The sequence below is a fragment of the Argiope bruennichi genome, chromosome 7 (assembly GCF_947563725.1).
Source record: "Argiope bruennichi chromosome 7, qqArgBrue1.1, whole genome shotgun sequence".
NCBI lineage: Eukaryota > Metazoa > Arthropoda > Arachnida > Araneae > Araneidae > Argiope > Argiope bruennichi.
The window spans coordinates 128,261,577-128,286,722 of NC_079157.1; the positions used below are offsets into that span (position 1 = coordinate 128,261,577).

General features: G+C 31.0%; 1 protein-coding gene across 1 annotated transcript in view; it reads left to right on the plus strand.

The window, feature by feature from the left end:
* Positions 1 to 11,417, plus strand: part of LOC129976567 (uncharacterized) — a 35,738-nt gene extending 24,321 nt beyond the window's left edge. The window contains exons 7-10 of the mRNA XM_056090198.1: positions 512 to 701; positions 3,346 to 3,517; positions 8,594 to 8,745; positions 11,154 to 11,417. Of these exons, the coding sequence (XP_055946173.1) occupies positions 512 to 701; positions 3,346 to 3,517; positions 8,594 to 8,745; positions 11,154 to 11,221 (582 nt within the window). The 3' untranslated portion in view covers positions 11,222 to 11,417. The remainder of the gene's footprint in view (positions 1 to 511; positions 702 to 3,345; positions 3,518 to 8,593; positions 8,746 to 11,153) is intronic.
* The last annotated feature ends 13,729 nt before the right edge of the window (positions 11,418 to 25,146 follow it).

Sequence of the window (25,146 nt, forward strand, 5' to 3'; positions counted from 1 at the left end):
ACACACTAATCATGTTTTCGTGGTGAGTCCACCGACGGATCAAATAACCTCTGACGTCATCTGGTGCACTACTTAATCATGACTGCGGATCTTAATCGTTGCCAGTCGTGAAGATGTTCATGATGAAGAAAAAAGTGGGAGGGGGAGGGTCTCTGATTGATAATGATTTTTTTACTGAATTTGAACAAAAGATTCACCACTGCTATACTGCCAATGTATTTTACTCATATTTCCCGTATACATCTCCATCGTCGTAGACGACTTCTTTCCACGACAAGGGCATACTGAAGCCCGTATCCTATTAAAATAAGTGCTTCAACAATGGTGTCGACTATGTTGAAAAATTGCCCAGGCATTGCATTTCATTATTCAATCAAAGTGTTTTTCTAATTCCTTAACGGAACTTAGTTCCTGGATATAAGTAGAGACAGAATTATTGCAGCCAAATCTTAATTTTTCGTCATTAAATTATAAATTACAAGACACCTGACAGAAAAACCTGTTTTTCTAGGCCTTGATGTCCGTCAACGATACAGTGCAGTGGAACCCGGAACAGACCTTTCGATTCTTGAAGAGCCAGCAGCAGAGGAATGGATCATTCGGCGACTTTCTGGCCACCTACCATGTTCTGCCGGCTCTCAGTGGAAGGAGTCTGCTGCACCTGAGGAATACAGAATGTAACCCACCGAGGGTAGACAGAGGTAAGAAAGGGACAGACATACAAAGTAGCATACAAATATTATATGACATTAATTAATATTCGCAATATTTTATAACATTGTGAAATATTGATTAATCTAATATATAAAATTCTCGTGTCACAGTTTTCGTTGCCATACTCCTCCGTAACGGCTTGACCGATTTTGATGAAATTTTTTGTGCTTATCCAGTATCTATGAGAATCGGCCAACATCTATTTTTCATCCCCCTAAATGTTAGGGGTAGTCCATTATTAATTAAAAACTAACTTTCCCGCCAAAAAAATCTTTCATTTTTCCCAACGCCAACTTTTCCGCCAAAAAAATCTTCCATTTTCTCCATCGCCAAATAAGTAAGGCATCAGTTGTTTTTTTCTCCCAACAGTAATTAGGCTAGGGTTAACATTTTTCGACGGATTATTTCAAACGATTCTGTTTATTTTCTTAATGTTTTATGCATTTAAAATTAAACATTGTTAATTAATCCATGTTTCACATTCATTCTGAAGTACTTTTGAATTAAAATAACACAGAATAAAGGAAATTAAAAATGTCTAATCTGCATAGCGTTACCCCAACTGGCGTAGAAAAATTTACGCATTTGCGTTGACGTAACTGGCGAAGAAAATCCACGCATGCGCATTGTTCTGATTGTTGGCATGACAACCAACGGACGATTTAAATTATTTTTAGGTTAGTTGCATGCTTTTGTAAGTAAAATGTATTTATGTTAGTTATATATTTTTTGTATATGCTTATAGTTTTAAGTACATCGTTTTTTAAGTAGATTTTTTTAAACCTGTTTTCGACCGATTATTTTAAACGATTCATTTTATTTTCTTAGTGTTTGATGCATTTAAAATTAAACATTGTTAATGAATCGATCTGTTCATGATGAATCTGAGAAATTTTTGTTGACAAATTCTTGAGATATTACATAAATTAAGAAAGATATTCTTTAGTGACCATAAAGTTTAAACGCGCAGTGACTCTATTATCAGTAATCATATTATTAAAAAAAATGCTTTGTTTCAGTAAAAAATATTATATTAATTGCAGATTAATCATTTACACTGTAATTTAAAGCATAATTTCTACGAGGGGTAACAGAAAATTAGAGAGATATATATCACGCAATAACTGAAGGCCTTTATAATATTATGAGTGAATTATATGACTATCAAAATTTGAAGTTTTAAAATATTTTGCTGAAGAATCTATTAAAGTTGGAATTGCGTAAAATGTTTAATGGCACGACCGAAGTTTTATCCCCTGCTTGGCGAAATTTTTAAAAATCGCAAACAACGGCCTTGCGAAATGTTCAAAAGCAAAGAAGCAGATGTTCAATTATAGTGCATAATAAAGATTGCCAGCTTTGGTGCGTTATCGCAACTTGGCGAAGAAGGGGGTTAAACTCCGGTTAAACCTATTTAATTATTAAAATTTAAACGAACATTAAGATTGGCGAACCGGCTGGTCGCCAAAGGCGGCTAGTATTATATAATATCATACAATATTGTGCAATCGTACAATAAGTGCTCCGTCAGCGTATTTTCAGACAGATTTAGAGATTATTTTTTCATGGCTCTCAGCAAAGGATGCGCCAGATTACAATGCTTTTCATCTGTTATGAGAGAGTTTTAAGTATTCCATTGTCTATAAAGAAGATAACGAATAGCTCTTTAAAATAGAGGCCAAAAACCATTAAACCATTCTTTTTTATTGTTTCCTTCTTAAGAAACAAAAAACTCTCAAAAGTCGGTATAAAAAATATTTTCCATTTCTTTAAGTGTATGTCTAGATGATTAAAAATTAGCGTGAATTATTTACTAAATAAAATCACCAGAAAAAATAATTTGCTGTGCAAAAGATCGATTATATATTTTTTTCTTTCCTTTTATTAAGTATTATTAGCTTTTGGGCGGCTCCATACAATCTAGGATTTCGATATCAGAGCTCAAGCTGAGAAAAACATCCAAACTTTCTATCTTTGCTATATTTTTTTAAATTATATTCTAAGCTGTAAGTTTTACAAAAAAATTTATCATAATTCTAAATTAATATAATTTTCTGTGGTTTGAAAATAAAGGCAGTTCTGTATTTTAAAAATGATTGAGGTACAAACTTTTTTTTAAAAAAATCCCGAATTTCTTAAAAAATTGCGATAATTGGGATTTTTTGAAGGTTTCTCTTGATTATCTTTTAAATAAGATTTTTGAAACAAATCGCAGTCGGGGGGAAAAATTTTAAAGGTTAATCGTAACAATTTTAAGTTTTTTATTATTAATGTATAATAGACTCTTTATGCAGCCAGTATTCAAGAATAACAATTGTTCAAGTTATTGGTCAGAGAAATTATTTACACGAATATAATCGTGGTACATTCTTTTTTCCCAAGTGACTTTCATTATCGTTATAATTTTAAATATATACGCTATGAAACAAAAAAAGCATATAAAAATATCCTCGCAAAATGTACTGATTAAAACAAAAATTAAAATTTAAAGCGTTATTATTAAATATATATCATAATATATGGTATTTACATTTTTTAAAATCTTTTTAATGGACCATGACAAACTTCTTAAATTCGGGAAATCATTGCATGCACTTTTCAAAAGTTGTTCATAGATCTCACTTCTTTCAGAGCTAAGCCCACAAGAAATCCTTGAGTATCCGGGACCCAAATCCTACATTCGCTACTCTCTCCACATGGGAAGCCCACTAGCTACCGGCTACACAGTACAAGTCCTAGTACCAAACGGCATCAGCTTCTTCGACGTCATGCGGGTCGCTGCGTATGAAAACAACCAATTTAAGTAAGTGACAGCAAGCGAACTCTTTGATAATTGTTATAACCAGGGGAACATGAGGAAGGATAAGCTCCAATCTATTTTATAAAATTATGAATGTAAAGCCAAACTTCGTCGTTTCCTAGTTTTTATGAAGTGTAAAAAATTCAGCTTCTTTTCTAGAATCAATGAGTTTATGTTATCGTGAAGAAAAATGTTGTACATTGAAATATTTGCTATCAAATACTACGCAAATATATTGCATCAAATAACTATATTATGTATATTTGTTATGTATAACCGTCATCGTAAGAAACACGATGATGGATCAATCACCCCCAGGCTTTGTGGCGATCATCTGGTAGCTTGGAAACAAAATGGAATATCCTAGAATCTCCAGGAGTATCGGTGACAGGACCAATAGGAAGCTAATTATGTCGATTCTTAGGGAGCTTTCTGTGCAATGTCCCGGAAGCTATAAAGACATGTAGACCGAGTTGGTGATATGAAGTCTGTCAGAGTGGAGTCAGTTGGGTCATTCCAGCGAAGCACAAGTATTGAATGGATTTCAAGAGATAAGTGAATTGGAAACTGAGGTGTACGCCGAGTCTTGATGTGAAGTCCTGAAGCAGCATCGAGTCGTGTGCTGAGTATCCAGTCGTATAGTAGCGAGTCGGCATTTGAGTACCGCTAAAGCGAGGAGATAATGGAGAATAGCAAACATTTGGAGGGATGCCAATGGTTGCACGAACTCTCATTTCCAGCTGAGTTCTGTCTGGCCACTTTGTGCGGTGTTGTGGTTTAATATCGATCAACTACTTGTGGGCTGCTGTTTATTGTAAATGCTGCTGTTTATTGCTTGTGTGCGTCTCAGCTATGTGTTGTCGTCTCTGTGTTTGCGTCTTCGTATTAATAAACATCGTTATTTGTTATTGAGGCCTGTTGATAGGGTCACCATACACCCTCTATATCCAATCCATTGAGCTTAAGTAAGATTGTGGAAAATTTTCCTTAACAATATATTATATATATTATCATCACTTTGCACGCGCAGACCATTTACATTATCGGGATAGCAAAGTGAGAGTTAACAATGTAAAAATTATTTAGAATTGGAATTTGTTTATCCAATAATAGGTAGTTATTCCGATCGTATGTTTTGCATATTTCTGAAAATTTTCAGCATTTTTCCGCATCGGAGAAGTATAGTTCTTACATCATTGTAAAGCCCAAAGTATTCTCTTCGTAATAAATGGAATTTGAAATTGAGCGGAAGTACTTTTGATCTTTAAGTTTTTATTGTTATCCTTTCTTTTTTTTTAAAATGTCAGGGATTTTATTTACTATTATAATTTTTGACCACGTAAAGGAAAAGGAAATTTTGAATCATATCTTCAAAGAAACTGCATTCCTTTGATGAATCTTCAGCTTCGAAAAAAAAATGCAAACCAAATCATCCGAAACCTAAGAGCAGTATAGAAAGGATCGGACACCTGCTGAAAAGAAAGTAGGTTACAGACAACGAAGGGCAGATCGGGCTGAAATAATATGCAGTGAAGAAATCTAGGTATTAAGATAACAGTGAAGGGCGAAATAATATACAAATTCAGACTGAAAGAAGAGAGGAAATCTTGAACATTGAATGATATGCAAAGGTGTATGAGGACATACTGTTATAATTCCAATGTTGTTTCATGAATCTAAAAGCATTCAAATATAGGAATCATGACAAATATTTATCAAATTTACGGTTCGAAAAGGTGTATTGAAGAATCGCCTGACATGTGCCGCAGTAACAGGAAAAGAGTAGTTGCATCTGCTTCTAAAATCTCATGAATTGTAAAAAATCTATTTACAGAAAAAATTAGAAAATCTGAATTCACCAAGAAGGAATTTACAGGAGATTTACATTTGTTGAGGAAAATAAATAGCAATATTTGTAAAAAAAGAAATGGAAGGCATGTAGAAAAAAATTGATTTCCGAGTATTATCGCTTTATTAATAAGTATAAAATAAAAAGGTACTTTTCGGTTTGTCGGACGCAAGCAAAATATCGTCAAATAATTTGGACTTCCACCACAAAAGCATCGCTAAAACCTGTGCCAACCTGCGAGCAAACCTAACACTACAACTTTTTCATTGGAGCAGGCCTAGATTATTTGGCGACTTTTCGCTTGTGCCGGGGTAACTAAAAACCAACCAATAAAACTAAACTTTCTGGCAATAACAATTTCTTATATTTTACCTTTTCATTTTACAGAGCTCTATCTAATTATACTGTAGAAATGCCATTTAAAAAAAAATAGCTGAGAGCAGTTTTTAAATGCAAGCAGACTAAAACACTATTAAATTTTATTTCTATACTGAGTTGCTTGCTGTATGAATTTCATATGATATTGCACCTGAAATTCATTCATACTTTTAGCAAACAGGAAACTTTCACAATGATATTGCAACGAATCTGTATTCCCAGGACGGTTACTTCCATCGTAGGAAAGACCGTTTACGATCAGCTGTATTGGGTGCTCATCAGATGCTGGATCAGTGATCCCCCGGTCTTGGTAACAAACTTGGCAAACATTTGGCGACTCGGCGACGAATTTAGGAACAAAATGGATGATACTATAATCCTCAAGAATTTTGGTGATAGAGCTAATATGAGCTGAGATGATTGTTCGAGAACGTTCTCTGCCCTACTCCGGAAGCTATAAAAAACCGGCAGTCCAAATCGGAAGTCAGCCGTCGGGAGGTTTAGAGTCGCACAGCGAGTCAACGTCAAATTAGTTGGATCAGCAGAGAGAGGTGTTCAGTGGAGCTCAAGCGATTGATGAATTGAGCTGTTTACAGAATCCTGATCCTGGAGTTAATTGTAGGAGAGCATCAAGTCATGTGTAGAGTAGCCAGTCATGTAGTAATGAGTCGGCAATTGGACACAGCTAAAGAGAGGGAGACAGTGGGAAATTGGAGGCGTTTGGAGAGACTGTAGAGAGTAGCTACGTAGATTCCCTCCTCCTGCTGAATTCTGTCTGTCCGCTTTTTGTGTTGTGGTTGTTATTAGCTATTAGATGCGGGTTGTTGTTTGTTCTAAGTGTGCTGCTGTGTGTTTCTTGTGTACGTCTCGGCTGTGTATTTGTTGACTGTGTATTCGTGTCTATGTGTTAATAGATATCGTTGTTTGCTGTTGAGGCCTGTTGATTGTTTTTCCCCATACATCCACTACAAGCGAACCCGTTGATTTTAAGGGCTTAATGGAGGATGTTCCGTAACAATATGATGCAGAAGCTGTAGAATATTGCATCCTTTTACAACGTATCTTAATTCAGAAATGGACTTTGAAGTCCTGATAGTGGTGAGAAATTACAAATATCACTGGAAAACGTCATCAAGACATTAAATAGGTTTCCAGCGATAGTTTGAAGAGACACTGAAGAATGGAATTAAAGAAGGGGGGGGGATTTTGAAATTGCTTATTGCAAATAGGTGATTCAGTATCAAATTACGAAATTCTGGGAACCTCAGAGAATGGAAGACCCAGGCTCCTCTTTCATTTTTCCATAACTTCCTAAGTCAGATAAATTTGTATTGATTTTTATTTAATCTCTACATAACAAATTTTGACACACAGAAATGATGAAATGTTAATTTGCGAAGAACGTTCAAGAGATTGGGTTTCAATATATTGCATATTTTATATATATATATATATATATATATTAAAAGCAGTTTTTATTAAAGATCATAGCAAAAAGAAAGGCGAAACTTTTTAAAAACCTGAATTTTACTTCATTATAAGATTAGACTGTTTTTTTTTTAATTATTAAGTAATGTACTTTTTAAGAATTACAAAAAAATGCACTATAAAATTTGAAAGAGATAATTAATTAGGAATCTTGTTACATCAATATTTTCAAAATTTAGACAATTCTTGATTTTAATTCGATTACACTGTATCATAAATTCAATAAGAGTCGAAATTTAATTAATCCGAAAATATTGCAAAAAATCTGGATAATGATGACAGAACTACTGAAAATTAAAACTCCTCAGTCACTCCGATGAAATAACAAATTCGGCATAAAATGTCTTGATTTCTGCCTCAAGCAATGGAGCAGTTCAATACTCATATGGAATTGATTAAACGCTGGTTCATCGGGATTACGCTTTTATAGGCCAGGATACCCTGGTTGGTAGAGCGTCGGATTCGAGTGCCTTAGGTTGCGAGTTCAAACCCCACCGGCTAAAGATTCCCAGCGTGCTTGGTGGCTGACGTGCGTTAAATCTGTCGTGGTCACAAAGTCCTCCATGTCGAGAGTAATACCAGGTGGTACTGGATCAGGGGTGATCGTTCTCTGATTCAGGTCTAAATTACGACCTGTGTTTGAGTGAATGAAATGCGTGAATGGAGTCCGCCCCGTAAAAAGGGTTGTGACGTGTGTGTAACTAAGTCGTTCTCTTGGCCCTAGATGGCGCTCCCCCTAGGCCTAAATCCGCTGTCTTTGAACAGCGGGCTTACCTATGGCAAGTGCCATAAGAAACAACGCTTTTATATCTACTTAACAGGAAATAAATTTAGGAATAACTGAATAAAAATTATCTTTGGACCATTTGGTCCCACCCACTGCGCCTTTCTTTTAAGACGTCCGTGCAGGTGCAATGATCGAGTGGAATTCCGCGATTACTATTCATCTAGAGTGAGCTACGCAGCCTAAAGTAAAAATGACAGAGCGATTTGCGTTATGCATGGTATAAATATAACACGAATCATGTTCCCTTCAAAAGGCAGTCAGCATGCTAAACTTCGAATGATTAACATTCTTCGGTCGCAAAAAATATCCCTAATTTTAAATCATTTGACTTGGTAATGATGATCTTATCAATGCATCATTGATTAAATCAGGAATTTTTCAGTGACTTTTTTTCTTTCAATTTTTGAAACCTGTATGAATTTTAATAACAAAATTATAATTGGTAAAAAATTTTTTTTAAAAATTCGCCATTTATTTTGAAATTGAAGATTATCAGTTTACAGCCGAAATCTCTTCGATGCCAGTCAGTTTTAACAATTTTCATTATTTATCTAATAGATTTTTTTTTCTCTTTCAGGTTTTCTTACGAAGAAGTCAATGGGAAGATAAATGTTTTTTCTATCTCAGATCTTCCTAATGACCCAGAAGAAGGCCTGGCATGGCGGCTGTACGTTAGAGCTCCTTCGGATACCGGAAACATACCAAACATTCAACAACTTTATACAGGAGGTAAGAGTAAAATACAACTAGCGACAGTCGTAAGCAATTTACAAAAAAATATCTGAAAATCGTAAACCGTTGGTTTGATTTGCTTTCGTCATTTCATTTTGGGGCGATTTAAAGACTTTTTTAACAAGAGTTTCATTATCTTGAACCATCATAAGATGGCTAAGACACCTCGGATAGCATTTTCTTAGATTTCATGTATAAAGGGCACCCGGCCAGCTTATATGGTCTGCTGTATGTCATATTCAGCGTCACGTTTTTTAACTTCCAACTCCATGTTTCTTGTCCGTTTCACAATTGCTTACTTTGAATTTTAACCGCACATTTTTCATAATAATTCCACAATTTCTTTTTTGTTGCTATAAAACGAGATCATCTCTCTTGTTGGAACATTTTAAGAGTTGCTATTTTTAAAATTCCATTCCCTCTATCCCCTTGAACCTCGACTTAAATATAATAGTTTTAAACTGGTATGTACATTTAGTTTAAACTTTATTTTGAAATGATACGATCACCACGGAGTTGATTCCGTAACAATCAATAGAAATTTATATACATTCTGCATATATGCATTAGGTGCTTGCATGTATTTTCAGCGACATATGTTGGTAATCATAATTTTTACTGTATATTTATTAATAATTTATTATCGGTATAAATGACAGTGGTTTGGGGTTTTAACAAATTACTATTAATTTATTGCTATTATTTTGAAAGTTTTCCATTTAAATATTATTATGTGTATAAAGACCCCTTCACTGAACGCTTCAAATTGCATTTTCGACATTCATTGATTTTTTTTGTTTGTTTGATTTGAAGGAATCTGCTGCCGTAGCCCATCAGACACTTTTAGAAAAAGATCAGGTGACGTCCTCGTCATCTGGTTTTCAAAATTACGAAGTCCATCCCAAAATAGCCTAAGTGTTGCTTTAAAACGGGATGTTAATATAAAAACTAAATTTTTTCTAGATACTGCATTTCACGCTTGATTTTATAAACCTCATGGTATTCAGAATCAAACAATTACTCAGTTTTTGTCGTTTAATAATAATAAAGTTCAGGTATCGAATGAATAAATATTTCAGATTTTTTTAAAACTCTAATCTCTTAAGAAGAAGAAAAAATTACTTCTACTGAATATGTTTGAGCGACGATTATGTTTTCTCCCACGTACCGCTTGCAATAAAAATTGATATGTATGAGCAAGAAAAAAATACTAAAGTTTGCTTGGACCATTTCGAATTGGACAAGGTATTTAATATACACACTACATAAAATTATTTTATTTTGATCATCATATTTCACTTTTTATCGATGGTTAGCAGGGCATCTTATCTTATCCATTGCCCTATAGTATAAGGGATGTCATTATTAAAATGGGCACGTAAAATTTGCTACATTGATTCTATGTTTTCTGAGTTTATCACAATTTTTAATGAAAAATAATAAAGAATTGTGAAGAAGTAAAAATGCTATGGAACTTGTAACCACGCAAAAAATGATTTTGTAATGTTACGCTTAAATGTTACATGCAAATGTGACTAATCTGGTGAATGTGCGTAATTACCGGTGGTTATACACAATCACTTCTGAGTGAATATGATAAATGTTGAATATTTAACAAATTTACAGGTAAGTTTAAAATTTTAACAAATCCCCTACTCAAAATGGGGAATGTAATAAATTCAGATTATTTTGTGGAGTAACCGGGTCTTCATTCCCTCCCCCCAAAAAATCCAAATAACACTAAATTTAATTATTAGTGTTAATTTGATATTATTATTAATAATAGTTATTATTAAATTATTATTAATTCGTACTTTATATTAATTAATTTTAATTCTTCATTATTAAATTATTATTAATAATAATAATTATTATTATTAATTTGCTCGGTAATTATTCGATTATATTAATTTCGAGTTGGGGATTTTTTAAACAAACCAGTAAATGTGAAAAAATATTTATCGCATTCATCATTTATTGGTGATTATGTAAAATTACCGGCACTTTTACATAATCAATTTATTATATTTGCCGTAACATACAACTAAGATGTTCTTATAGAGCCAATGCATGAATATTCTTCTATTTTAGTCTTGTAATATGCCGTTAAAATCAATCACACTTACAATTAGAAATGGTGAAAGGTTGATCTTGCAAAATCATATTCTGAAATTCACTGATTTGCAAAATTGCGAAATGTTATTCAGAAAGCAAGTCATTTTTTAAATTTACTCTTTGTTCTTTAATTATTTTATTAATTAGGTATATATTCGTTGGATCAATGGAGCTCAAATAACTACGATCCTATTTTGTACGATTCAAATGATACGTGAAATTACTTTAATCCAGAGAGTTAAAATTTATTGCACAGTTTAATTAACAAGTTTATTTCTTTTTACTTGCAGATATAAGAGAATTCCACCCAACGCCTGATCAGCACGTTATATTTTGGTATCATCCACTTGGCTTTTGAGGTGATTTTTCTGATGATAACCGACATCGGATAACAGCGCCCAAAATATTGGGGGTTTGAGTTGCACTGAAATTTGGCCTTCGCTGTCCAAAGGCTGACTTCCGAAATTTGTATATCTATTTTGAACTACGTCACTACTAATGAAGATAATCTTGTAAAATTACCACAGAATAAAGTGAATGAGTTGTTGTGTTCAGTCATGTAATTTATTCGATCCCTTTCGAAATTTGCGCAACAGAAACCTAACAGTTGCACGACTGAGCGATTCATTAGCCATCTCACTGGCCAATTATCTCCCTTTAATCTACCGGCAAGCGAGAAAGATTCAAAATTATATTGGAATGAATATGCTGCTTGTTTGCCACTTCAGCCTACATTAATACTGCTTGATTAAATAAAAAAAAAAAGTGGACAGTGGACAACTTTGAAATAAGCAAAAATGGATGAAACCAAGAAATTATCATTCTTTTATTCCATCACCAAAACATTTATTTATATTGAATTAAAATAAAATTATAAAATGTATTGTCCAATAGAAGGAAAATTTGAAAGACTCAGAGGAATTAAATATATATTTCATTACTTTTTTAAAAAAATTAGTGTCCAATTAGATTTAAATATCTTGAAATATTCAGGGTGTCTTAATTTTTGAAGAAATTGAAATGGATTAAAATTAAACTGGGGGGCGTTTTAAGTTTCGAGTTATTTTCGATAGTCAAAAATAAATTTTATTTCAGAAAAACATAAAATTTTTACGAAAATTCAGTTTATGGGCATAAAAATATTTTTAAAAATAAACTAGAAATGACTTTTAATGTTAATAACAAAATCATACCTAATTTGGTTCCAAAATACCAGGATAATAAGCAAAAAAATACAAAATTAAAAAATTAAATCACCTGGATTATTTTGAAATTTTTAAATCTCATATATTTTTAATTTTTTAAAGTTATTATATTTTGTTATATTATGTTTAAAGTTATTATATTTTGTTTTAAAGAGTTTTTCAAGGATATTTGACGCATATGTATAAAAATTTCATAGAGCCCATTGTCTCCTTAAATCTAATCTCATACTGAATTATTATATCCTTCCGCCCTCTTTTATTATAGCTTTTGTTCCAGAGGCAAAATAGAATCCCCTCCCCCGACAAAAAAGACGAGCAACATTTAAAAAATTTAGCTTCAAAATAACTCACACCAATCAATTTCTTATTTAAATTGTCGAAAATAGGGAACATTTCCCTAACGAAGTATTTCTGCACTGTTCCTGAGCACATATCCTGTGCTCTTGTTTGAAAAAAAATAGATTCTACGCAAGAAAAAAATCAGGAAACAGTTTTCTTGACTAGTCATCCATTCATTCACTTCGAGCCACTCCTTATTTTTTATACAGTTTTCAATAAGCTATTTCATTTCGCGGTTACGAATATTTCTTAAAGACAATGAAAATTATTTTCTTCATAAACTACTAATTTCAAAAGAAACTTGCTGGCTTTCGCATGATCCTTCAAATAAATTTACTCTGCTTTTCCTCGCGAGCTACTAATGGTCCACACTCCACCAGAACATCTACTTTTCTTGACTGCCAAGCAAACAAGAAATCTTTTCTGCATAACTTTCAAGACAACGAGAATGGGGTTAGAAATGGGAACTAATCCCGACATAAATCTATACTTATAATAAAGCTCAATGTGTGTGTGTGTTGGCGCTCTACAGGCCAGGTCATTTGACATACAGCTATCAAATTTGGTACATGTATACCTTAGAGGTCGGGAATGTGCACCTGGGGTCCCTTTTTTGAAATTTTAATTAGAATTTTAATTATTAATTAAAAACTAACTTTCCCGCCAAAAAAATCTTCCATTTTCCCCACCGCCAACTTTTCCGCCAAAATAATCTTCCATTTTCCCCACCTCCAAATGAGTAAGGCTTTTTCTCCCAACAGTAATGAGGCTAGGGTTAATATTTTTCGGCGGATTATTTCAAACGATTCTGTTTATTTTCTTAATGTTTGATGCATTTAAAATTAAACATTGTTAATTAATCCATGTTTCAGATTCATTCTGAAGTACTTTTGAATTAAAATAACACAGAATAAAGGAAATTAAAAATGTATAATCTGGATAGCGTTACCCCAACTGGCGTAGAAAAATTCACGCATGCGCATTGTTCTGATTGTTGTCATGACAACCACTATCAACGTATGATTTAAATTATTTTTAGGTTAGTTGCATGCTTTTGTAAGTAAATTGTATTTATGTTAGTTATATATTTTTTGTATATGCTTATAGTTTTAAGTACACCGTTTTTTAAGTAGATTTTTTTAACCTGTTTTCAATGATCTAAATTATTTTTAGGTTAGTTGCATGCTTTTGTAATTAAATTGTATTTATGTTAGTTATATATTTCTTTGTATATGCTTATAGTTTTAAGTCCATCGTTTTTTAAGTACTTTTTTTAAACCTGTTTTAGACCGATTATTTTAAATGATTCATTTTATTTTCTTAGTGTTTGATGCATTTAAAATTAAACATTGTTAATGAATCGATCTGTTCATGATGAATCTGAGAAATTTTGTTGACAAATTCTTGAGATATTACATAAATTAAGAAAGATATTCTTTAGTGCCCATAAAGTTTAAACGCTCAGTGACTCTGTTATCAGTAATCATATTATTAAAAAAAATGCTTTGTTTCAGTAAAAAATATTATTATATTAATTGCAGATTAATCATTTACACTTTAACTTAAAGCATAAATTCTACGAGGGGTAACAGAAAATTAGAGAGATACATATCACGTTATGACTGAAGGCCTTTATAATATTATGAATGAATTATATGACTATCAAAATTTGAAGTTTTAAAATATTTTCCTGAAGAATCTATTAAAGTTGAAATTGCATAAAATATTTAATTATTAAAATTTTAACGAACATTACGATTGGCGAACCGGCTGGTCGCCAAAGGCGGCTAGTTAAAAATAAATAAGATTTAATAAGTAATGAATTAAATAAGATTTGTGTTAAGTGATTAATAATTAAATAATGATAAATAATTTTTGTAACAATCAACTATTTATATGCTGTCTAGGTGATAAGAATTTTATAACAGAACGGCGAGCATTAAGGCAAAATAACGAATCAATAGCGTGATATTAAATGAAATGTCCCACACTGATATTGGAAAGAAATTTTCACATATCATTATAACAAAATGAGCTTAGGATTATAGCAAAATAAATAATTGAAAAAAGTAAAAATAATTTTTTTTGTTGTTGTTGTTAAACTGGACCATTAAAAGATATTTTACACTAATTGAAATAAATTCATACTAGTTATTTAATTAGACGTTATATGAAAAGAAACGAAGACGTTTAAATAAAACAAATAAAATGTTAAAATTTTTGAATATCAATTTTGGATTGTTCACCAAAGTATAATAATTCAATTATAGTTAAAAATTTGTTTATTTGTTAAAGAATATTTTTAGAAGAATATTTTTTCAATAAATTTCGATATGTAAATAGTGTTTGCTAGCGTTTCTATTTTTCATCTAATCAAGCTAAAACTATTTTCAGTTCTTTAACTAAAAAAGAATATAGTGAACAACATCAAAAGCACATGTATACATTGCACATGTTGCAGACTCATGGAAATCTCTAACTTTCCAATATGACATTCCGCCTCTGAGAATTGAATGCATTGCAGTATAATCTAGAAAACAGGTAGTTGTGTATTACTAACCATATGTCATTTAACGAATAATAAATAGTTAAGAAAGAACTGATTACTAAGCGATCTTTGCCAAAATCTTTTTTTTTTCTTTTTGACGATTAAAAAAAAATCAACATTCATTACTGAACAAGATTTTTGTGAGGTGAGGAACACTTGTATTATATATATAGTTGTAGCAGTTACATTACTCTATCTTCTATTTCGGATAATAGATGGCGATGCCTGATTAAGTACGCATTCCATAATGCATTGCGATTGTAAATAATAAGATGAGATGCTGTTCTGTAAGTGATGGGCGAGCGTTAATGTCTTGTCTTTCGTGTTTTGTGTGAAATGTGATCATTAAAGAAATGTTCCCGAAAACATGCGTCCTGTTGCTTCCACTGCACGGATCATAATGCTCTTCATTCCGCCACATATTTTAATAACTGTGTTGCTTTTGTCTGTTAAGTGAAAGTTATACTATTGCTGACAATGACTGAATATCTTATAAAATGTATTAGATAAAATACAACGGAATACACAATACAATCATAAGAATTCAAAACATATTGTTACAGTTACAGGGAAGACAAGCTGGCGTCTCATAATATGATTTGCTTCTAAGACTGCTCTTGCTTATAGCATGACAATTACTATTGCAGTAAGCTTGAAACTGTTCCAGATGAGAAATTATATTTGTTAAAAATAAATAAATAAAACTGTCGTCCATTTCAATAATCGATAACTATAATGAATGGTTAGTTTTCATCATAAACTAATATGAAATTATTTCGATGCTGTTTTTATTTGCCAAGACGTGGAACCAAATCGAATGTGGAATTAAAAAAAAAAGAATGGAATCCATTGTAAGATTTTTAAAAAAATGCTGTGATATTGTGTTGTTTGAATTTTATGTTAACTCAAGCTGTAAGTATTATAAATAAAAAACATTTTTTTGCATGGAGGAGGATGCTTGGAGGAGAGGGGTATTGTGTGTGTGTGGGGGGGGGGGAGGGTGATCAAAAATTAGAAGACAAAGTATGGGTTACAAGAGGGGAGAAAGATATAAAACTTGTGCTTTAGAATCGGAAAATGTATGAAGAATTGATTACAAAGTTACATCTTTAGAAACCTTAAGCAAGCTAATTAAAAGTGTATAAAAGCTATTAATATGACTCTTAAAAAGAGTGGTTCGCAGGAATTGTACTTGACATAGAAATGAGACAAGAGAGAGAGATACATCCTATTGTTATGACATAAAAATTTTTAAAAATATATATTTTTAAATTCTTTAATAACCTATAGTATCTTAATGCTAAAACAATAAAAAGTTAGGGAAACGAATACTCTTTTTGAACAAATTATGCCAACCACTCGTTAAATATAAAATTTCAGCAGTTTTTAAAGAGAAATTAAACAACTATTGAAACAAATTATTTAAATTTTCTAGTAAATATTAAAAAAACAAAAGCAAATAAAGAATTATTTTTTATTCCATTACAAAAAATTTTTATTTGTTTGAAATTTTTTTCTATTTCTCTAATAACAGAACGTTTCATTCTTGTTAACGACAAAAAAAGAAATACTATAAAAAGGTAAAACAATAAAACTTATTTTCATTAGAATCAGGGCTCCTAAATATTTATTTTATGATTCAATTTTAAGGTAATACGAAAGAAAAAAATGAAACAATTTATTTCATAGATAAAAATGATTTCATAGATAATTTCATATTGATTTGTAAATCTAATTTCGTGGATTCCACTTCTGAAAATTGTCGGGGTGATGGCCAAGCAATAACAAGTTCGAGTTGGTTATATTTGAGAATTTAATGAGTGGTAATGCAGTTACGTTAATGATGATGCTTAAATTATGATGAATAAACTGAAGATGACAAATTTACAGGATGAGACTACAATAATCAGGTTCAGAGCTAACACAAAAGTTCGTCTTTTGAACAACACGTTGTAATAATTCGTCTTCGTCGCCCCGTCTCGGCGTCAACTGAAAGAAACTCTCGTTCCCTCTTCTAGAGTACTGTAGATTAAAAGAGTAAAATTCTCCATTTTGATAAATTAAAATATGATAAATTCAAATTTAACAACAAAAACTACTTTTTAATTAGCATGATAAATTTGAAATGGTTCAAATCAACATTATTACTTTCTGATATATAGGAAGTAAGAAAAAAGTATTACAATTGTCAAAAAATTCTAACTCCAATATATCCGAATTATTATGAATATCCCCATTTTAGAATTCCTCGGGTTCAAAAACACATTGTTTATATTATGTCTGTTTGTCTTTTCGTCTTAAAGATAACTCAAAAACGCTTTGAGCTAAACTGATGGAATTTGGTACGCGTCTTAACACCAAATTTGTAGATTCCACTCAAAGTGTGAGAAAAATCAGTTCAGATGAAGTCTACCTGTCCGATTGTTCGAATATGAATTAACAGGAAAAGTGCAAAACAACGAGTTATTGCATAAAATACATAGATTTAATAACTAAATTGTAAATTTCTATCAAATTTGGAACCAAATTCATCAAGGGTTTGACTGTCCGTCGCTTTATAGTTTAAGAAGCAACTAAACGCAAAAACGCAGTGATTTAAATATATCAAATTTGGTATAAGATTTTGTGGTTACAATTGCAATTCTGTCTCAAATTTTGGTTTCAATTGATTGGAAACAATGTGATAAAAATACAAACTCCAAAATCGAGTGATTTATTCGCTAAAAAATCTCCAACAATCACGCGATAGATTCAGTAAAAATGCTAGATTCGCGCCAAATATTTCGTAACTATTGTTCGCCCACGCCATACATGGGATTCGTGGAATTTTTCTAGCTCTAAAAGGTGAGGGAAATGACATCTTTTTTAGAGAGTATGCGAAATCGTTTTGAGAAGACCACTCCGACAGATTTACGCATGGAAACAAATAAGAAAAGATTAACATTTTCTATCAGTAAATGAACAATCTTCAAGCAGACAATGTTGATTACTTGAAGAAGTATTGCCCTTAAATAAAAGTGTTTTGCACTTTAATATCTTTGAAATGCTACTTTCTATTATCTAATTAGATATTGATGAAAATGATGTAGGTTTTTATTATTTCCATTGATCTTCTATTATATCCATGATATAATTCTAACTAGAATAAAAAAGATTTTTATATATACTAAATTGGGGAATTTAAAGAAAAATGCCTCCTAAAATTATTCTTTTCTAAATTTGAGATCCAGATTGTGAAGCATCATTTTCTTAAACATTATCAGTATTTCTTAAAAACTTATCCGATTTTTTTTTTCATTTTTGTAAGAAAAACCATCTTTATTTTCTAGAAGAATGCTTAATGTATGGAGGGACTAATTGTCTCTCACTAATGAACAAACTTCTCAAGTGTTTCTTAATTGATCTCCAGAATGAAAGCGCCTGTCATACAAATTGATGTGGAAAAGGCGTATATATACCGACAGCTCCCAACAGAAATTGAATAAATTGGATGCTATAAAAATAAAAAAGATGCAATTCAGAGCAATATTCAATTGGATCAACATTAATCCTGAATATATAACCTCAAAGCAGAAGTGGATAGTAATAGCGAACACTTTCATTGGTTCAGAAAATGTACTTGTAAATGCATTCATCACTTCCACAGGAAGACTCGCTTCCAACAATGGCTCCTTACAATCGCTTTCAGATGATGCAAAACTAGATATATATAAATAGAGAAATTCATATTTATGTAGAGCACTCCCTCAATATTCCTTTGGATGGCGCAAGTTTTCCATTAGATTTCGTTCTGCAACTCTCCTCTATTAACACAGAAAAATTGTCAAACCTCCTGAGTACATCTACTATTACTGAGTAATATTTGAATCATGGTATCTGACATTGCAGGATTTTTATTTATCAGAAAATTCTATTTTGTTTAAAAACAAACTAAAATTTTAATTTTATTGATCTAAATCATTTAACTTGTCTTTTAGAAATACTTTTGCCGTTTTAAACAACAAAATTGGTTATTATTAACAAGAATTAATATTTTAAACCAAGTGACATTATTTTTAAAAAGTCGCCAAGTTCGCCAGTTTAAAGATTTTCCACTGTTATGGTAACCTTTCTGTTCTTCAAAATGACGTCAGTGGTCTCTGATTGGTTAATAAAGTGAAAATGACAACAGAATGCGGCAATTTAAAAAAAAGTGTGGAAAGTTAACAATTTAATTGCCTGCAAATACAAAACTTGTTGCAGCGTTTCTTAGTTATGAAGTTAAATTTTTTTTCATCTGTTGCAATGCGTTTAAAATAAAATCCATATATTGGTACACTTTTCTCAGGGCATTTAAGTGGTGGGGTTTATTTTAAAATGCAATTTTTTTAAAAAAAGTGTGAAATTCAATGAACGCTGAATAAATAAAAAATGGAATAAATATAAATTTCATTTTCAGACTTTGCGCAGAATAAGTAAACTTTGATATTTGTTAGAAAACTAACTTATTGAATTTAAAACAATATCAAGTTAATTATACAGAATCATCTCGCTTACTTTAAAAAAAAATAAAATAATTACTTCTTAATTATTAAGAAAGAATATTTAGTAAAAATATTTGATCATTTCTTAATAGGAAATGCCAACACGAGATTACGTAGTGTTATTGTTCTAGAACGATCAAATAAGAGAGTAACGTAACAAAACAATTCTTTTATTTACATCCTTATATATGTACAAAAAACTTGTTCTCATATAGTTTAATATTATTTACAAATATCACACAACAGTTGAAAGTTTAATCATGAAATAGTTCCTCGATCAAATCGGAGAATAAGTCACAAAAAAAAATAACAGGCTGTTAGCTCAAAACGGCTATTCCAGCGCCACAAATCCACCGACACCGAACTATATCAGGTGAAACCTAACATAGAAATCCGAATCACACGGAGCTTCTCAAAAAATCTGGAACAACTTCTCCGGACACCGACGTCTCTTGAATTTCAATTCGAAGCCTCTCGCTGCTCTCTTCTCTTTGAAAAAAAATACCACATTTTATTTCCATTGATATCCACCTCAGGGTTTCCCATTGGTGAACTTTTCCTGCTCACCAAGGGAAAATAATGGAATGGAATAATCCTGCTCACCAATTCAACAATAGCTGTTCAGCAATGCTTCCTCAATGGTCTCAACTAGATCGAGAGAGTGTCTGATAAGAATCCATCTTTGTGGTCGATCCCTCTGGAACACATGTTAATTATAATACATTCACAGCAAACATCGGCTGAAGTGCACCTGGGTTTGACACTTAATGACAACGGTTGCTGTTAATTGATCGTTTCTTGATGACTTGTGAAGTATCTTCATAAGAGAAAAAAGTTTAGTATCTTGATGTTTTGACGTTCTTTTCCCTTGAAGACGTGATGGATCTATTTGAAACGACGGGACCCCAGCTCTGTTCCCATACCTGGATAGCAACAAATGACCAGACACAATGACTTTCGTAGTGAAAAGGATCCACATCTGGCTGTCCAATTCACTTAACTATGTGTGGGGAAACGAGTGACGTTACATCTGGTTGGAATGCCAATTACCATGTGAGGAAAAGAGGGGAAACATTGCAATAGCGATTAAATCCAGAATTTAATTAGAAAAATCTGATGACGTAAATCGCCTCTTAATAAATGTTAAGAAAGTTTTTTAAAAGATTGTGAAAGTTTTAGAAAATATTGCATTGTAATTAAATTGTTACCATTAAAAAGATCGTTTCGAATTTAAAAATGATGCAAAAATTATCCTCTCACAATAATTTAAGAATTATCTCGGGATAATCCGGCATCACGTAATTAATTAAGTAAAATTTAAAAAATTCCTTCTGATGTACACATTTTTCTACTATACATTTCACTGCTAATTATCTTTGCTAATTATGTTTGTCAAGTTCGAAATCAGGCATAATATGAACAATAAATTTTGATATATATTTTTAGATATTTTTTATATATTACTAAACTTGTTGCATAATTTGGTACGTTCATAACATTTTATGTAGTTAACATAGGTTCGGTTGTGAAATTCTATAAATCCGGCAATTTTTTCCTTTAATATCTCCCGAATCACTGAGGGTCTACTATAAATTTTTGAATGAATGATATTTTAAGATTGCTTAAACTGATAGTCTTATAATTTTGAAAATTTATTATGCTTTTTATTTCCAAGTCAATGATCAAGATTAATTTATAAGAATACAAATTATTATATATTTTCTGTAGGGCTGCAGAGCTGCTTAATGCTCGAAAATCAGTGTTGGGATAAGATGTTTGCAGTCTGAAACTTATCCCACTGAAGATTCAGCGTGTATATGGGCCTGGCGTACAATATAACTGATATCATGCGTCAAATGTATTTACATTATTATGCCAGGGAATTCTGGAAGGAGAAGAGACAGTTCTGATGTCTTCCTCGTCATCTGAAAACAGGGTAGGATTATCAAATAGGCAAAGCAGACAAGCAGTCTAGGGCCCAGGAAATTTCAATATATATTCTTTTGTGATTTTTCTGAATATATTAATTTTTTGCTTTCATTTAACTTCCTCCACTCGAATTGATTCAAATTCAAGTCAAGTGCCAATTGAAGTCTAAAATATTACTCTACTTAATTACTTTTTATAAATTATATATTATTGTTTAAAATCTTTTAACAAGTATGTTAAGACAAAATGTCCAACCACAAAAATACAAAGCACAATACGTGCTTTGTATTTTTTTTAAAGTCCGTTTCCTTAATTAAATGCCGTTTAAATTGTGCTCAAAAGTTTCTTATTTACTTTTTTATATTTATATTTCACTTAAAACATTATATTTTGCATAAATAATAATTTTCAATAAAAACTTTGGATGTATGGAAGTTAGAAATTGGAAAGGGGACTTAAATTGCTTATGAATTCTCAGAAAGCTTAAATCGGTCCCATCTTGACATTGCTCAAAATTAGAAACTCCATCTTAAGAAATCCTTCTTTATAGCTTCATGAGAAGACATCAATTTACATAAATTTTTATTCATCTCCATGATTGCTATAAGCTAGGAAAATGTCGCACTTTAAATTAGTTTCAAATAAGAAAATAGAACAAAAAATAGTTTTTAACTGCGATTTAAATTAAATTTTTCGACATTTAAAGTCAGCAAATAAATGAACTTTATTTTCTTAAAACATAATAATATTTTTCTTAACATAATGTCTTCACGAAAATCCTTTATTTCGCACTTTATATTACTACTTTTAAATTCGAATATGTGTGTAAAACAAATTAAATTTTTTATGTCCAATGAAATCAAGAAAAAATTCATAAATATGAGTTACAGGACTTTCAAGTAATGTTTAATGAAGCGTTCCTAATGAGAAATTATTAAAATTGGTTTCAGTACATGAAAAAATTTAGAGAATATATGGTACACTTAAAATGGAACAACAAAACGTTCAAAATTGTAATTAAAATTTTGAAATATAGATATTACTGAATATACATTGAATTATTCTGTTATACGAATAAAGAAAAACCAATGCGTTTGAAGACGGAAAAAAAGAAACTGAATGAAAGGTTATGGAATATCTAACGTATTGGTCAAAATTCCATTTAAAAAAATCTGGATTCAAAGCAATTCTACTCTAATATGTTTAAAATTACAATTATTTTTTAAATAATTATGCAAGTTTTTCTTATAAGGAACATCTCCTATTTTCGTTAGTTGTTTATCGAAAAACTTCCTATTTTCTAAAAGTATAAACCATTTTGCGTCTCTGGAAAGGTCTGGACCCTTGATTATAGCAAAAAGCAGAAACCAGGTGCGGGAGTCATGTTGCGAAGAGGTTATAAATTACTGTAGGCTATTAGGTTTCACAATAGTGAGGAATCGTTCTCAAAAGTCAAGATCCTCTCAAGGGGAAGAGACATTGGAAAAGCCTTGAAAAATGATAAGAAGACTTCAAAACTCTAGAAAGTCCCAGCTGCGGTCTAATTCTTAGAACGAGAGCTTAAAGAAAATAATCTCAAATTATGAAACAGGATTAAATCCGGGTAAAGGCCAAGCAAGATCTTGATGGCGTTTAATTCATAAACCTGTTGTGTTGTTAGTTAACAACTATAAAATAAAATATTAAAAATATAAGTCAATTTTTAACATTGAATTAGAGATGTAATTGTAATTTTCCATACTTTCAGTAACGATATAACCAGTAAATATTATGTAGTATTTTTCGTTTAAAATAATTCAAATTCCAGTGTAAATATTCGGATATCTATGTGTGAGCTATATATATAAAACATTCATTTAATCATTTGGATTCTGAGCAAAATTTTAAAAAAAATAAATAAATGACTTTAGAGAAAGCCTGACGGCCGTATTCACCAACCGTTGTTAAACATCGGCTGATGATTAAACGCTGATCAGCAGTCAAATCGGTATTCACCACACCAAATCGGTTGACGATTTCCCCCTGTTTTGCCCCATTTTTTGATTCACGGACTTCCGATAATCAAATTTGATCAACGGTTTTCCGCATGCGCAGTTCTCAAGAAGGACAACTGTTACATTAGTTTTCAAACAAACATGGAGGATTTAGATACATTGGAACTATTGCAGTTGATATCAGATAGGAGGTGAATAATTTACACTGACAGAGTTTCTGATTTGGATTTGTTAGATGAATGTGATTTTGTTTCCAATGCATTTTATCTTTGAGAAGGAGAAATTAAGCACCAATATTTTACGAAACAGTGCTGTAACTACTGAAGAGAAATTGTGTATTGCCTTACGTTTTTTTGCTTCAGGAAGTCATCAACAAATAATTGGTGATTTCAATCAAACTATCCAGTCATCATGTTGCCGGGCTATAAATGAAGTATCTAGATGTATAGCTGAAATGAGGCCAAGATTCATTTACCTACCAAATAATGAATCTGAGCGACTTGAGGTATGTTTACATTTATCCCTTTTACATCGTTCATATGGGAATCCCTTTTTATTGTTATTATATCCGAGTTGATTTTTGATTATTATTTTCTGGAATTAAAATTAGAATCTGTCATTTGTATAATTCCGTGAACATTCAAATTTTTGAAGCAAAGGAATTATAATTAAAAGAATTTTCTAAACTTATTAATACCTTTTAGAAAACTCATCAAGTTTAGTACGATTATACTGTTTTTTGTCAATACTGTTTTACAGTTTTTTGTTCCTTAAAATACTTCCATTAAAAACATTTTATTGCATATTTTCTATCTGGTTAATCTAATGACTTGCTAATAAAATAAGTTATTTCATATCTATACATATTCATATCATTTGTGTAGTCTTATAGTTTTTTTAATTATGTTATTATGGCGATATAAGTTATTAAAAATTGATAATGTATGTATGTAATATTTTTTCAAATCATTTTTAATTAACTTTCAATATTACTTTTATAACTAGAATTCATCTGTAACAGTTTTTGCATTTGTTATGCTATAAGAAAATTTTCCCATTCTTTACATAGACAGTGTGCATGTTAATCAATTTTATCCTTGCTCCTTTTATTTTTCAATTTTGTAAATCTGTCAAAATATAATAAAGAATTCAAGTATTAAAGATTATTTGCAATATAAACTTAACATTTTAATTATGCTTTATTCCATATTGAAAAATCTTATTCTTCTACCCCTACCATTATACCACTGTATATCAAAGATTACGGCAGATTTTTGTATGAATAAAGCAAGAAGGGTTTTTGAGAAACAACCACCTAAATAATAAATATGTTTTCGTTGAACAAATAATATTTTAAGATTAGGAAAAAAAATATTCTTTCTGTAGAATATTTTCCAAAGTTATCTGAAATCACTTACAAATATTTTAGAATGCACATTTCTAGTGATTGAGAATAGAATATCTTATGTCTTTTTTTTATATATATATATATAAAAGTTTTAAAAAGTACTGCATAAATGAATTCTAAATTTAGTTACAAAAAATGGAATTTTTGACTTATATCAAATATTATAATATTTAAAATATTTAATATTATAATCAAATAAATTATAATATTTGTGTTTATACTATCAATTTTTAAGTATGTCATGTAAGTATTATTGTTAAATTAGCAATTTTTTTCATTAGTTATTTATAATATAATTAATTCTTATTTCACATTTCTCAGATTAAAGACTTGCAAA